General features: G+C 38.9%; 1 protein-coding gene across 4 annotated transcripts in view; it reads right to left on the bottom strand.

Moving 5' to 3' along the window:
- Positions 1-12,407: 12,407 nt before the first annotated feature.
- The window catches only part of LOC144050364 (protein mono-ADP-ribosyltransferase PARP6), a 28,347-nt gene continuing 25,821 nt past the window's right edge, over positions 12,408-14,933 (bottom strand). For all 4 annotated transcript variants that reach the window (XM_077563523.1, XM_077563524.1, XM_077563521.1 and 1 more), the window contains one exon: positions 12,408-14,114. In XM_077563523.1, the coding sequence (XP_077419649.1) occupies positions 14,027-14,114 (88 nt within the window). In that variant the 3' untranslated portion in view covers positions 12,408-14,026. The remainder of the gene's footprint in view (positions 14,115-14,933) is intronic.

Here is a 14,933-nt window from a genome sequence, read left to right as displayed (position 1 = left end):
AAGCGTCTTACTTAGGGTTAGGATTTACACATTAAGCATGGAAGAATGTTATATTAACGGAACAAGAAGCCTTAATATTTTATTTCAGTGCTGTTCAAACATGAAACAGACTGCAACCTGAATTTTCAGATAAATAAATACATTTTCATACAAATCTTACAGTGTACATGTACAAGTTTACTGGTTTGTATTTTCAAAATTTTTGTTCAAAAAAAATCGCAATAATCAATTTATAGATTCGTATCGGGATGGATCGGTATCGAATCAAATTGTGACCTATGAATCGTGATACGAAACGAATCGCCAGGTACTAGGCAATTCACACCCCTAATATATATATATATTCAATAAACAAAATCAATCCATCAAATGCGATATTGATTATTTCTAGTTTGCTGTCGAAAGAAGTCTTGAGTTACTTCCACGCAGATTATTCTTGAAATAAAAATATCGACTAAAAACACACTTTACAGTCCATCAGGGACGACCCATACACACCTTTCAGATACCCACGCATACTTTACACATGCGGTTAATATGTGCACATAAAGTAGAACAAACACCTCCACGCACACTGCGTGGATGTACACACAGATGGATGTACACTAGCGCTATTAGCCGCACTGGATTTACAGTCGCCCGTCAGCCTTCAGTTTTTAATGCCACGCGGGGCCTGTTTTACAGCTCTGCCCCAGGGCCCCCCGATCGGCTTTCATTTAGCAGGTGAGCTGCAGCCCAGTTCCCAATCAATAGCCCAGTACGGGAAGAATCCCTGCACTCGTCGGGGGCCAACAGCAGCTTGGAGGGCAGGGGTGGGATCGTTGCGCAATGTTGGATGGGTCGGACTCTGTACTATTCGTCCATTTTGTGGAGCCAATCCTATACACACAAATTGCTTCCCCACTCATTTACACTTTAGGATCATTTAGAGCAGGGGTGTCCAAACTACGGTCCAGGGGCCATTGTTTCATCCACTTTATGCTTTGCGTTAAGGTCAATGAAAGTGAATGATCCTTAGTGAACTTTTTGGAAATTGGTCAGCTGACTGTGGAAATGGGATTTGGTTGCTGTTCGGTGCAGGGGGGCATCTAGTCTAGTGGGATAAAGGGCCGAAGCCACCCCAAAATCTTGAAAATGCTTAACTATTTGCCTTAGCCACTTTTTTTTTAAACTTTAACTTTTATGTAGCCGTTTGGTAAAAATAAATTATAGAAATATATGAACAATAAATAATTACATAATTTACTGTTTTCAGTGTGTTTAATAAATTTAAGTCAAATAAATTTAAAGCAACCCTTGTATTCGTCTATTTTTGTTATATGACAAATTTTCATTTGGGCTATGGGCCAGTTGCGTCCCACACAATAAAATGTCACCAGCAACTATAGTGGAAAGCAAGCCATAAATCAATCCATTATGTCCATTGTTGTTATTGAACGGCAAGAGCACGTATCATTCAGTATTTCGTATTAACAAATAGATAACAAACGAATAATTGATCGTATAACATCCAAATGTGACTTCATCACAAAAACAAATTTAATCTGGAAATAAGGAGTGTTTCCAACTAATTAGAGCTTTTGTTGGGTTTTCGTGACAAAAGCATGTCTGTTTTTTTTTAACAAGAGGTTTGATAGTTAAATGTCAGTGTTGCTCATTATCCCAAATAACTTTGAGGAAGTTACACTCATTAAAAGCTTTGTTTTTGAGAATGAGAAATGTGTAAAAACGTGCCTTATATCAAAATCCACTTTTTTAAAATTATTATTATTGCCTGATTTTATTTATATTTTTTATCCTGGCGTTTATCTGGCAAAAAATAAATAAATCAATCGTTAATTAAAGATGCTGGTGTTGAATTTAGAGGTTTGATTTGCATACAAATGTTCTTTCCTCCTGTGTTTTTATTTATTTTTATTTTTTTTTTAAAGGAAATGCCAATTGATTCAAGAGGAACTTGAAAGTGAGCTGCATTAGAAAGACTGCTCGAACCATGACAGATATAAAGATAATTGGAAGAAATGGAAACACGATTTTTGTCAGCTCTTCATCATTAAAACCCATCACCAGTCAACTAAAATTCCTTTGATGTGTCTCCTTAAAAAAAAAATAATAATAATCTGTTGATATGTGTAAGTGTGAAATTATTGAACGCTTTTTCTGGAGAATTGCCATCAATTGCTGTCGATGTGGAATCTGCCGCCGGCATCACTGCAACTCCTCGGAGGAAAACAAAATGAAGTGTTTTGATTCTCGTCCACTCCGTTGAAGATAGCCGAGTCGTTTTTTTTTTTCAAATCATGCTTTGCGCCCATCCTCCAACACATGAAAAAAGAAATTCTTCAATGGTAGCAGAGTGCAGGGACTCTGCCAAGGCAGGCAGCTTGCCTTCACCGTACAACACAAGACTTTTTTTTCAAAAACATCACTCTGCAATGATTGTCAGAGGAATAACGCACATCAAGCCGTTCTTTTGGTTATTATTTTATCTTCTGTAGGCTTCCTTGTGAATCGCGTACACGAGAGACGAATGTGAAAAAGAGGTCTGCGAGGGCGGATGGGGTGACATGGCGGTCTTTGAAGGCAACGCAGCAGGGGGGTGTGGCCAGGTGGAGGGGGCTGACTGAATAGATAACTAGGTCCCCTTCCACCTCGCACGCAGGATTAATCGGATTGAAGAGTAAAATGTGTATTTGAAGGCCTCGCCGCGGGGGGGGAGTCTTTGATTTTTGCATAGTTTGTTCACATATTGTATGTCCACGCACCGAAAACAGTAAATAACTACCTGTAAGGTGTTGGCCAAAATTTGAATCTAACACCACAGGACTGACACTAACAGCACAGTAAAACATGCTTTTGAATCAGTCAGAACTGAGATGCTAACCAATAACAACGATGTAGCTCAAATGTCTCTTATATCTACGTCTCAGCAGTAAGGAGACAATTTTTAGTTGCGTGTAGATTGAGGGCAGCAGTATTTGTTTGTTGTCTATTATGGTCATTCAAGAGGAGAGTGAGGGTAGCGAAAATGTAGCGCACGGACAGGGTAAGCTAACATTAGCATGTGTGTGCTATTAGCAAGCAGAGGGTGAGACGGCGACACTAACAGCACAGTGAAACATGCTTTTGAATCAGTCAGAACTGAGATGCTAACCAATAACAACGATGCGTGTAGATTGAGGGCAGCAATATTTGCTTGTTGTCTATTATGGTCATTCAAGAGGAGAGTGAGGGTAGCGAAAATGTAGCGCACGGACAGGGTAAGCTAACATTAGCATGTGTGTGCTATTAGCAAGCAGAGGGTGAGACGGCGACACTAACAGCACAGTGAAACATGCTTTTGAATCAGTCAGAACTGAGATGCTAACCAATAACAACGATGTAGCTCAAATGTCTCATGTATATTTACGTCCCAGCAATAAGGAGATCATTTTTTGTTGCGTGTAGATTGAGGGCAGCAATATTTGCTTGTTGTCTATTGTGGTCATTCAAGAGGAAAGTGAGGGTAGCGAAAATGTAGCGCACGGACAGGGTAAGCTAACATTAGCATGTGTGTGCTATTAGCAAGCAGAGATTGAGACGGCGACCATTTTCTTTGACACAAACGGGGGTGGAAAGTGTCTGGTGTAAAATTTACGCTATGGTCCCAACTTCAGATACACGCCTATTATACTTAGTAAGGGATGTAAGGATAATGACAATATCGGGATATTAAAATTGCCACGGTATAATTGTTGTCATGTCAAGATAGTAACTCATTCACTGCCATTGACGATTATAGATGTAAAAAATTCATTTAGACTACATTTTTTCTACTTTTGTTTACAAGAGTATGAAAACCTAGATTTTTTTTTTATTGTACATTTAGAACAGATTGGGATTAATTGTGAGTTAACTATTGCAGTCATGCGATTAATTACAATTAAAAAAATTGATTGCCTGATGCTCCTACTTTTTAATAATCTTTTTTTTTTAATTCATTCACTGCCATTGACGGCTATTAAAGTCAAAAATTCAGTTTAGTTTAACGTTTTTTCCCACTTTTGCCAGTAAGAGTATGAAAACCTAGAATTTTTTTTTGTTCATTTACAACAGATATAAAATTTGTGATTAATCGTAAGTTAACTAGTGAAGTCATGCGATTAATTACGATTAAAAAATGTAATCGCCTGATGGCCCTAATTGTTTTTATTTTACTGATTCACTGCCATTGACGGCTATTAATGTCAAAAAATTCATTTGAACTATTTCTATTAATTTAACATTTTTTCCCACTTTTGTCAGTAAGAGTATTAAAGCCTAGATTTTTTTTATTGTGCATTTACAACAGATATAAAATTTGTGATTAATCGTGAGTTAACTAGTAAAGTCATGCGATTAATTACGATTTAAAAATTTAATCGCCTGACGGCCCTAATTTTTTGTAATCTTTTCTTTTCTTTTTTTAATCGCGTCAGGCGATTATAATTTTTCATTGTAATTAATCGCATGACTTCAATAGTTAACTTATGATTAATCACAAATTTTATAGCTGTTCTTAATGTACAATATTTAGTTTTTCTAGGTTTTCATACTCTTGTTAATAAAAGTGGAAAAAATGTTAAACTAAAAGAAATAGTTCAAATGAATTTTTGACGTCTAAAGCCGTTAATGGCAGTGAATGAGCACACATCTGTTTAAAAGGCCAGGTTTTATTACATTTGTGTAATTCCAGCACTGGTCGTTAGTTTATTAGACAAGTTCAATTTCAATTAGGCATGTTTTGACCAACTACATTTAAGACCCACGCTGATGGGCAGATGAAAGTGAACGTAGCACGTTTGAGCCCCTCCACAAATTGACTCGATTCACAATGTGTGTGTGCAAAGTAAGTACCTCAATATGACGTGTTTTTAGTAATTGTAGGTTGTTTGAGTTTGAATGACCTCAGCAAATTTTCTGGATTTGACAACATTTCATTTAAAATTGCAAGACATCTTCATTCTCTGTATTTTCATTCTTTCAGTGGCACTTTATAATATTTCCTTTCTAATGATAATGAATTTGATTTATAATACATATTTTTGGGACTCCAGCAAATATTGCATAAACTAGGTGGTCAAAAGATCCTGGTGGTTTTAACACTGCCAACTAATGGTCTAGCATGCAAATTACACCATTTTCCATCATCTTGAGCAATTTTTGTCATCTGTAGATGAAACTTGAAAATTGTTGTAAAAATGTTGTAGAAAAGCTTCCAGAAGAGTGAAAGTTATTATACCCTGTCAGAATAATTTGTCCTAGGAGTTTTCTTCTTCCAACGAGTACTCGTGTAGTCGCCCGCGACAGTAGCTGGAGTTCTCCAGCTCTGGTGGAAGGGAGACATGGCAGCTCTTCCTTTCCACACATCTCTTTTCAAAGGCGCCATCAAAGTCTGGCAGAAATGTCAGCGCTGCAGGCGGGGGACCGGCCCCTGAATGTCAGCCCTTCTCAGGTCAACACCGCCAGCCAGCCAGCCAGCAAGCAAGCCAACCAGCCTGCCAGCCTGCCTGCCTGCCTCGCATAGACGCTCTGACAGAGAGAGAGAGAAATGAGGAAGGGAGGGGAAGACAGTGGGAGAAGATGAAGATGAAAGAGAGACATGACGACATTGATGAAGGAAGAACTTGATGGACTGGATAGGACATCAACGTCTTGTACAGTATGGAATAATTAAGGGGAAAATAAAAGACTACAAAGACCATGCATATTCGAATGGGGTTGTATTGACAAAAGTTTTGGGACACCTACAGGAAGTTGTCCTGTGCTGGCGCTTTCCTGACTTTTTGGATTATTTTCAAGTTGGTGGATGTCATGAATAACTGGCGAGAGGTGCAATTGCATATCATATGACACACAGTACATTGTGCATATAACCTAAAATGCATGCCAACGAGATTTTTTTTTTTTTGTCTCTGTGTATTATTTTTGTCATTCTGTTTATATCTTTCACGCAAGGTGGCAGTTATCATTAATAAGGGGCAAGAGCAGCAATCGCATACAGTAATCATAATGATACAATCATATGATGCTACCATCATGTACAAGACCAAGCAAGCGAAATACTTTTTTTTTTTTTTTTAATCTGTGGATTATTTCCAGATGTTGTGTTTATTTTGTTTGTGCAAGATTGTATTTATTTCAGTTTATTTCTGTTGGGTAAAATGGTGGTTATCGTGAATAGTTAATGAGAAGAGTGATCGCAGAATCATGACTGTTAATCTCGTCACAGGTTTTTTTTTTTTTTTTTTTTTTGCTTCTGTTGATTATTTCATGTCATTTTGTTTATTCTTATTGTACAAGGTATTGAGATAATTGTTCACATAATTTCATGGAATGGTCCTAACCATGTGTATTGGGAATTTTTGTCTTGTTTTTTTTTTGTTTTTGTCTGTGGATTCTTTCCAGGCAACCTGTGTGCCTCGGACCATTCTTATCATTTTTTTTTTGCCTCTATGGATTATTTCTAGTTGATCTGTTTATTTCTATTGTGAAAGTTGGTGTTTATAATAAATATCTGGCGAGATAAACTAAAATCATATGTCACGAACATTGCAAATATACCAGTACGTGCCCTGAGCTCTTTTTTTTGCCTCTGTGGATTATTTCCAGTTCTTCTGTTACCATCTGAAATCTACTCATTGCAATCAGTGGTAACCCTTGTGAGATCTGGGAGCACACGATCACACTTCTAGGTTGTTGTTTTTTTTCCCCACACCAAGCTCATCCAAGCCATTGACCAAAGCCCTGATTGATGAATTAATAAATGATGTGTTGTTTGATGCTTTATTTATTTATTTATCTATTTATTTCGTACAGAGCGCACATACAGGAATACAAATGCAGGGGCGATAGACGATGATGTTAAAAGACAGACACACATTCATGCACGTGCACACAGGCCATGAGGAGCCTGTCAGATTACAGCCGTGTAATTGAATGGTAAGGGAGCAGACAACACATCTCGCACAGCCGGACTCTCGAGGCGGCCGCCGCCATAACAGAGCTCAGGGGAAATTCGGGGTCCCACTTAATAGTGAATTGGAGATGGGACACATTGTGTGCGTGTGTGTGTGTGTGTGTGTGCGTGCGTGTGTGTGTGTGTGGAGATTGAGCGGCCTTGGCAAGTGAAAATGGTCCCTAAAAATGTGGCGATTTGAGAAAGTGGCTGACGGAGAAAAAGCGCAAAAAGGACGTGTCACAAAAGAATGATAGAAATAAAAGATTGGCAGAAAAATGGAGAGATGGTGGCCATTCACAGGTGGAATGAGAGGCAGAGAAATGGAAGACAGCAGAGAGGGAAGCGTGATGGAGACGTACGACGGGGAAATGGCAATAAAAAGGAAAAGAAAGAGGAAGATGAGGGTGATGAAGATGAAAAGAAGCAATGACCTTTCATGCTTGTTTAGTATGAACAAGGAACCTCATTTGAAACCCCAACTTCATACCTAATCCTAACTTTCAACTTTGACCCTGGGTGAATTCCCAACATTTGAAACCCCATTTTTGAACCCTTGCCATAGGTTGAAACCCCAATATGAAACCCTAAATCTTGTTTGAGACTATAACCCAGGCTTGAATAGGCATAATTTGAACCCGTCTCTGGCTAAACCCATTTTGAAACCCTAATATTAAATTTAAGCCTAAACCTAAACCTAAACTTGGAACCCTAACCACTAATTCTTACCTTGTCCTCAATTTGAAACCCTAATCCAAACCCAAAATCTTGCTTGAAACCCCAAACCAGGCTTGAACCCCCAATTTGAAACTCTGGTTGGAAACCCCACCTTGGAACCCTACCCATGGTTTGAAACCCTATTTTTAACCCTAAAATTGCTTTGAAACCCTGATTTGAAATGCTAAACCTAATAATTGAACCCCCTGTCATGAAACTCTGATTTGAAACCTTAATATTGACTTCAAACCCTAACTTGGAATTTTCCTAATCCTTTGTTGAAACCCTAGGATCTTATTATCGTAAAAAGCCCTAAATTAAAACTCTGACACTGTCTTGAAACCTTAACCCAGACCTAAAACCAAATAATAATTAACATCCCTAAACTTGAAGTCAGGCACTAATATTAAACTCTAACCATTGTTTGAACTATTCAAAACCTTTTAAAACCTTAACCCTATGTTGAAACGCTAATTATACAGTGAACCCTATCACTGAGTTGCAATTCTAAAACCCCAAACCTTATTTGAAATCCTAACCCTGGTTTCAAATTGCAACTTCATTTGAAACCCCCAACGTGTGTTGAAATCCTCACCCAACTTGATTAACTGTATTGAAGCCCTAAATTAAAACCCCAACCCAGCCTTAAAATCCTGCAGATACTCTAAATTCCAAATCTCCTGTTATGGCTCGGATATGACCATTTTGTGGCCCGGTGTGACCTAATGCTACGATACCATAGCAACAACGGCACTCTCACCCTGACCTGGCAGCTCAGTACAATACGACCAAAGTACACTTCTGTCTCATAGTTGTAAAAAGTATCATGAGGAATTAAAGTAGAAGGTCTGCTGGGTATAAAGTTGCCCCTGAATATGATATGTGGATACGTGGATGTCATCAAGCCTGTGAAGTGGAAATAATAAAGAATTAGGATTGTCTCCAAAGACGACGAGAGGAATTAATCCCAAAATGAATTATGAAGGGAGGTAGAGAGGGAGAGAGGGAAGGGGAGGGGAGGTAGACAAAAAAAAAAAAATCAACATCAGCTCTTTCCTTTTCCTCCGCTTGAAGGAAGATAGGGGGGCGGTTTGTGTGAATAGTGTGAATGCTATAAAAATTAAATTAATAGCAAAAGGGAAAACAGCACACAGGAACAGAAGAGGTTCGGAGGTGGAGAGAGAAAGGAAGGAGGGGACTGTTGCTGCCAGATTGCACCACACTTTTGCCCCCCCCCCCTCTCTTTTTTTTTGGGGGGGGGGGTTATTGTCATAAATGCCACTTGCAAATTGCGCTGCGGAATAATATGGATCCTATGTATATGGGGGGGGGGGGGGGAGAACAAAAAAAAATGACGTGAGTGATAATTAAGACTTAGGGGGTGAATGACAGAGTGGCAAAGCCATTTGTTGAAGATGGAAACGGCGTCTCCTGTATCGCTCTCTGAGAAACAGAAGGTCTCCGTGTCACAAAACATTAGCCACACAGCTGTTGGCTTCATGTCAATGGCGCGTTAGCCCCACCATCTTATGGTGCCCCCACCACCTGATTTCACTTTGGTCGCCTCACAGCACAAGGAATGGCATCTCCAAGAAGCCAACAGCCGTGTCTTTAGATGGAAGAGAGACAGAGAGAGAGAGAGAGAGAGAGAGAGAGAGAGAGACAGGGAGAGACAGAGAGAGTGTGAGAGAGAAAAAGAAAGAGAGACAGAAGAGACAGAGAGAGAGAGAGAGTGAGTGTGTGAGAGAGAGAGAGTCAGAGAGAGAGACAGAGAGAGAGAGAGTGTGAGAGCGAGAGAGAGAGACAGACAGAGAGAGAAAGTGTGTGTGTGTGTGTGTGTGAGAGAGAGAGAGAGAGAAAGTGTGTGTGTTCGCGAGAGAGAGAGAGAGAAGAGAGTGAGAGAGACAGATAGAGAGAAAGTGTGTGTGTGTGTGTGTAGGTGAGAGAGAGAGAGAGAGAGAAAGTGTGTGTGTGTATGCGAGAGAGAGAGAGAGAGAGAGACAGACAGAGAGAGAAAGTGTGTGTGTGTGTGTGTGTGAGAGAGAGAGAGAGAAAGTGTGTGTGTATGCGAGAGAGAGAGAGAAGAGAGTGAGAGAGACAGATAGAGAGAAAGTGTGTGTGTGTGTGAGAGAGAGAGAGAGAGAGAGAAAGTGTGTGTGTGTAAGCGAGAGAGAGAGAGAGAGAGAGAGAGAGAGAGAGAGAGAGAATGAAAGATAGTGGCTGTACAGTTATGCAAAACGTGTGCATGCTGAATTTTTTTTCGTAATGTTAAGAGAAAAACAGTTGTATTATCGCAGTAAAAAAAAAGTTGTAAACTCACAAGTAAAACTTACGTTACGTAATGAAATGTACCACATTTATAACGAAAAAAGTCACATCTGAAAAACGCGGAAGAAATCTTACAAGTACGAGAAAAAAGGCACAACTAAAGATATCAGAAAAAAGGATTGTGAGAAAAACGTTGTCTCAGTCGTAAAATAAAAATAATATGTAGGCTAACATATCAACCAATCACGGCTCAGCTTCAATAAACAGGTGAGCCGTGATTGGTCAACTACAACTGCGATGTCCTTTTCAGTCGACAGCAACGTGGCAAAATGGCCGACCTCTGATATGGATTAAAAAATAAATAAATAAAAACGAGGCAGATTTTGCTCCACAAACGCAATATTAACCAAAATATCATTTTTAGATGACAATGATGAAGTATGCATACACACGAGGAGGGAGTGAAAAAGCACCAACACACTCACAGATCCAGCCTGGCTGTTTTTGAATGGGAGTTTGGGATTACGGGAGCTCAGGGCCAGACTGTAAAGCAGGGAACTGGAATCCTGTTGTTTTTGCTCGGTATGAGCCAACACGTATTTTGTATGCTCAAGCCAGCCCGCCAGCTACCGTGCTCGGTAATCACCCGTAACCGCTGTTTTTGCTTCTCCAGCTCCCGTCAAGCATCTACTTGTTAAATCATCAAGATACTTGCTTCCCGTGCTCTCCGTGGGGGATCGGCCCAACAAGCCTAATGACGCACAACGTGCTCAGTCCATGTGTCTGCATTAATTGCCACGCATAACATTCACATTCCATTTATTGCACTGCAGGGGTGAGTTCCCGGAGGGGCTCGGCCCCAACCCGCCGACCTCCTCTGGAGCCGCGTCCCCAAGCTCGATAAAAAAACGCTTGATTAACACGACTCCACCGGTAATCGCTCCTTTTGTGCGGGAATCGAACTACCGCACTTCCTTGGACGGTGCGCAGGTCGTGCCCCCCCCCCCCCCCCCCCCAGGTTGCCAGACACCTTGCTGACCCCTCTGTTGCTACTCGTTTTATTCTACCAAACAACAACCACATCCAAGTGTGTTTTTGTGTCTCGTCACTTCAAGAATGCAAAGAAACCTGAAACCAGAGCGCCTCTTTGTGGCCGATTATGAAATTGCACTTACAAAATGGCTTCGGAGGGACAACTGGGTCTGCTTTTGAAAAAAAAAGGGGGGGGGGGTTGTTGCAGGACGAAAACCAAAGCAGTTTTGTCTTCAGATGTCATAGTGGCAGATCTGCCGCTGTGGCGTCTCCAGACAAAATCGTTAGCACAAGAGCTTAACTTTGATGCAAAACCAAAAATTCACAAATTAAGTCAAAGTACCACTGCTTTCAATGCTCTATCTCTATCTGTCTATCTATCTCTCAAGTAAGCCCCCCAACAACAACAAAAAAGAGGAAAAAAATTCAAATGCATCACTTTTGTATCACTATAACGTTCTACATTGAAGGCAGTTAGCACGTCCCTCTTAGCTAAGGCTTTGGCGCCATCTTGTGTCATCTTGAAAGTGTTATAGAACAACACCAAAAATAAAATACATTTTAAGCAAATATCTGAGGATGCGTTCCACACTAGCAAACTTGGATTTATGAATAGCGAAATGTATCTAGGCAGGTCGGTACATAACCTGGTTCTACAGGAAACATCATGGAAAATTGACTTGACACTTTTTTACTGCCGTTTTGTTTACAATTTTTAACATTACAATTAACAGAAAAAAATTTGACCATTGTCATTTAAAAAAAAATCACAAGAATAATGTTGTACAGTTATGATGTATAGTGATGAATATTGCTGAAGGATGTTAATTAACATTGTGAGCTCATTCATATACAGTAGTTGTATAGGACACATTTGACTTGCTATGCTGGTGGAGCGCCCCCTTCTGTTGAAAGATGGATGATGCCGGTCATCCTTTTGTAAGCAAAATTCTCAAAAGAAAAAAGGAGAATTTATGTAATATGCAAAATCAGGATTTTATTTTTGTTTTAATCCCACTTTACATCATTGACTTTCATCTTCTCAAACACACCAGAGACAAGCGGCGAGAGAATAAACGTTCAAATTTGCAGCTAAAAAGCCCCCCCAAAAAAACAGACATCAGTTCTTTGCTTGGTATATTTCATCCATATTTACAGCCCTTCTCTGTACAGACAGTTAAGAATATTACAGTCTCCAAATGTAATTATTTTTCCTTTTCTTCCAGGACGCAAAGGACACGTCCTTTTAGGCAAGCGTTGAGTAAGTGCAATGTCTCATATGATGTTGAGAACACAGTCAATTTTAAATTGATAAACCAGATTATCTATACAAGGTTGCAATTTGAGAGGAAAAATGATGCCCACAAACACAAAATAATGCACACTATGGAAAACAAACTACTATAAGGTGCTGTTCAGGTACATAATCTTGTCAGTCATTCATTTTATTGAAAAACCAATCAATATATCTTTGAAAAAAAAAAAAAGTCAAAATTAGCTGTCATTTTTATTTGATCAAATATTTGGTAGTGTGGCTGCTCAATAGACAACTTTACAGTATTGTGCAACAAATGTGTTGAGAAATCTAATAATAGATTTATGTGCCTTAGAAAAAAATCTGTGACAACTGTGATGTGTAGAAACTGAAAGTAAACGAAAAAGTTCTTATACACTTCAGCATTAAGGACATTTACCTTGTGGAATGTTTGGATTCATCATGACAAAATAATAACACTATCAATAAATCTCATTGTATCAAAGTGCCTTTAGTGGATAGTTCAAAGCCGCCCTAATTGAATTCTGGCAAATGAATTCCATTGGCCAAGGACAATATGACAGAGCTGCGCTTGCCCTTTAGATAACAATTGTACAGACGTTAATTGATGCCATTACTCAAACAATATTCCACGTGAAAAATGATCTGCGATCATCTGTCGCATGGGATGGGGAACCCACTATGAGCTTGTATGTGAGGCCCACGAGAGGGCCCATTGCCTGCCTTGCACTTCTAAACACACATAAAATTAACTCATTCACTGCCATTGACGGTTATAGACGTCACAATTCATTTTAACTATTTCTATTCTATTTTTTTTCCATTTTTGTTAACATGAGTATGAAAACCTAGAATTTTTTTCTGTACATTTAGAAAAGATATAAAATTTGCAATTAATCGTGAGTTAACTCGTGAAGCCATGCAATTAATAACGATTAAAAATGTTAATCGTCTGACGCTTCTAATTTTAATAATTTTTTTCTTTTCTTTAATCGCGTCAGGCGATTACATTTTTTAATTGTATTTAATCGCATGACTTCAATAGTTAACTCACGATTAATCAAACATTTTATATCTGTTCTAAATGTACGATAAAAAAGTCTAGGTTTTCATACTCTTGTTAACAAAAGTGGAAAAAATTGTTAAACTAATAGAAATAGTTCAAATGAATTTTTTACGTCAATAGCCGTCAATGGCAGTGAATGAGCCAGAATTCATACATAATATTCATTTGTTTTGCATCATATGTTTTTTAAGGAAAACGGTTCCCTACCCTTGCAAAAAGGTGAGTGCATTTACATCCTTTACAGATGACCCACAAATGGATGTAGCGTTCATTAGAGTATATATATATATATATATATATATATATATATATATATATATATATATATATATCATTGTATATATAAAATGAAAAAATATAGATGGCGATACAGTACATATGCAGCAAGAAAGGAGATGAAGCAGGCTGTAAGTGTGGAAAAGTCATGCCAGTGACTTATTTTTTTCCATACAGTAAACATGTTTACGGTTAAAAGTGTCCGCAAGAGCGTAATCTAGTCCGACAAAAAGAACACAGTAATGTCCCCCAATACCTCAAAGGTCAAAACATTCACTCGCTTGTTATTTTTTTTCATTTTATTTTCTTTATGTCCGCCTGCTTGCGCAACTCTGCCCACAGCGATGCATGGTTCTACATTACATGAAGTGCGGCCCCTCTTGCAAAAATCCTCCATCAGCCTGGAGATGCAGATCTAGGTCCCGATCACGCGCATGATCTCCTTCTGCACCTTGGGTTCCTGCGTGTTAATGTTGGCGTCTCCCACTTGGCCGTCTTCGTACCTGCAGACGCAAAAAAAAAAAAAAAGATCATTATATTAGACAAATACTGATTGGGAACTGCTTTAGCTAATGTATGTGGCATCATTATATTGTGTTTTCATAATATTGATGGTTTTTATCATTCTTAAAACTCATTCACTCCCAGTCTTTTTCACTGAAGCAACCCCCTTCGCTCCCGGCTGTTTTTTACTGGATTTTGACTGATTTTGCAAGGCCCGTAGAATATTGTGTTCTATTGCTATAAAAACATGGAACCTACCACTTTCATCAAAAAAAAAAAAAGTATATTTCTATCTGTTTCCGTTTTGCAGCAATTAGCATTAGCAATTAGCATTAGAATATAGCTTAGTTTAAAACCCTGGGGGGAAAAACTTGTTGCAACATGGCCCTGGTTGATCTCTTATACTCTGCTGCCACCTGCTGGCCGTTTTTTTTGTAATAACTACCATTGCTTTAAGCGACCTATTCAGGTCAGAGGCTGCATCCACCAAATATTTTTTTAACAACAAATAAACGTATCTAAACTAAACTTAACTATGGTATTCTGGTTAAAATTAGTGCAATATGAGTTAAGCAGTAAAATCCAGCCATTTTTAATCCATCTCAGGGGGCGGCCATTTTGCCACTTGCTGTCGACTGAAGATGACATCAATGTTGCTCAGGGCTCAGGCAACAACCAATCACAGCTCACCTTTTTTCTGAAGATGGGCTGTGATTGGTTGTTACCTGAGACCTGAACAACATTGATATGTGCCCTGTGACTGATTGGTAATGATGGACAAATAAAGTTTCATGGAGCACTTGCAATTTTTATTTATT

The sequence above is a fragment of the Vanacampus margaritifer genome, chromosome 4 (genome assembly GCF_051991255.1).
Source record: "Vanacampus margaritifer isolate UIUO_Vmar chromosome 4, RoL_Vmar_1.0, whole genome shotgun sequence".
Lineage (NCBI taxonomy): Eukaryota > Metazoa > Chordata > Actinopteri > Syngnathiformes > Syngnathidae > Vanacampus > Vanacampus margaritifer.
The sequence above is the reverse complement of the archived record's forward strand: the minus strand, read 5'-3'. Positions and strand labels throughout refer to the sequence as shown.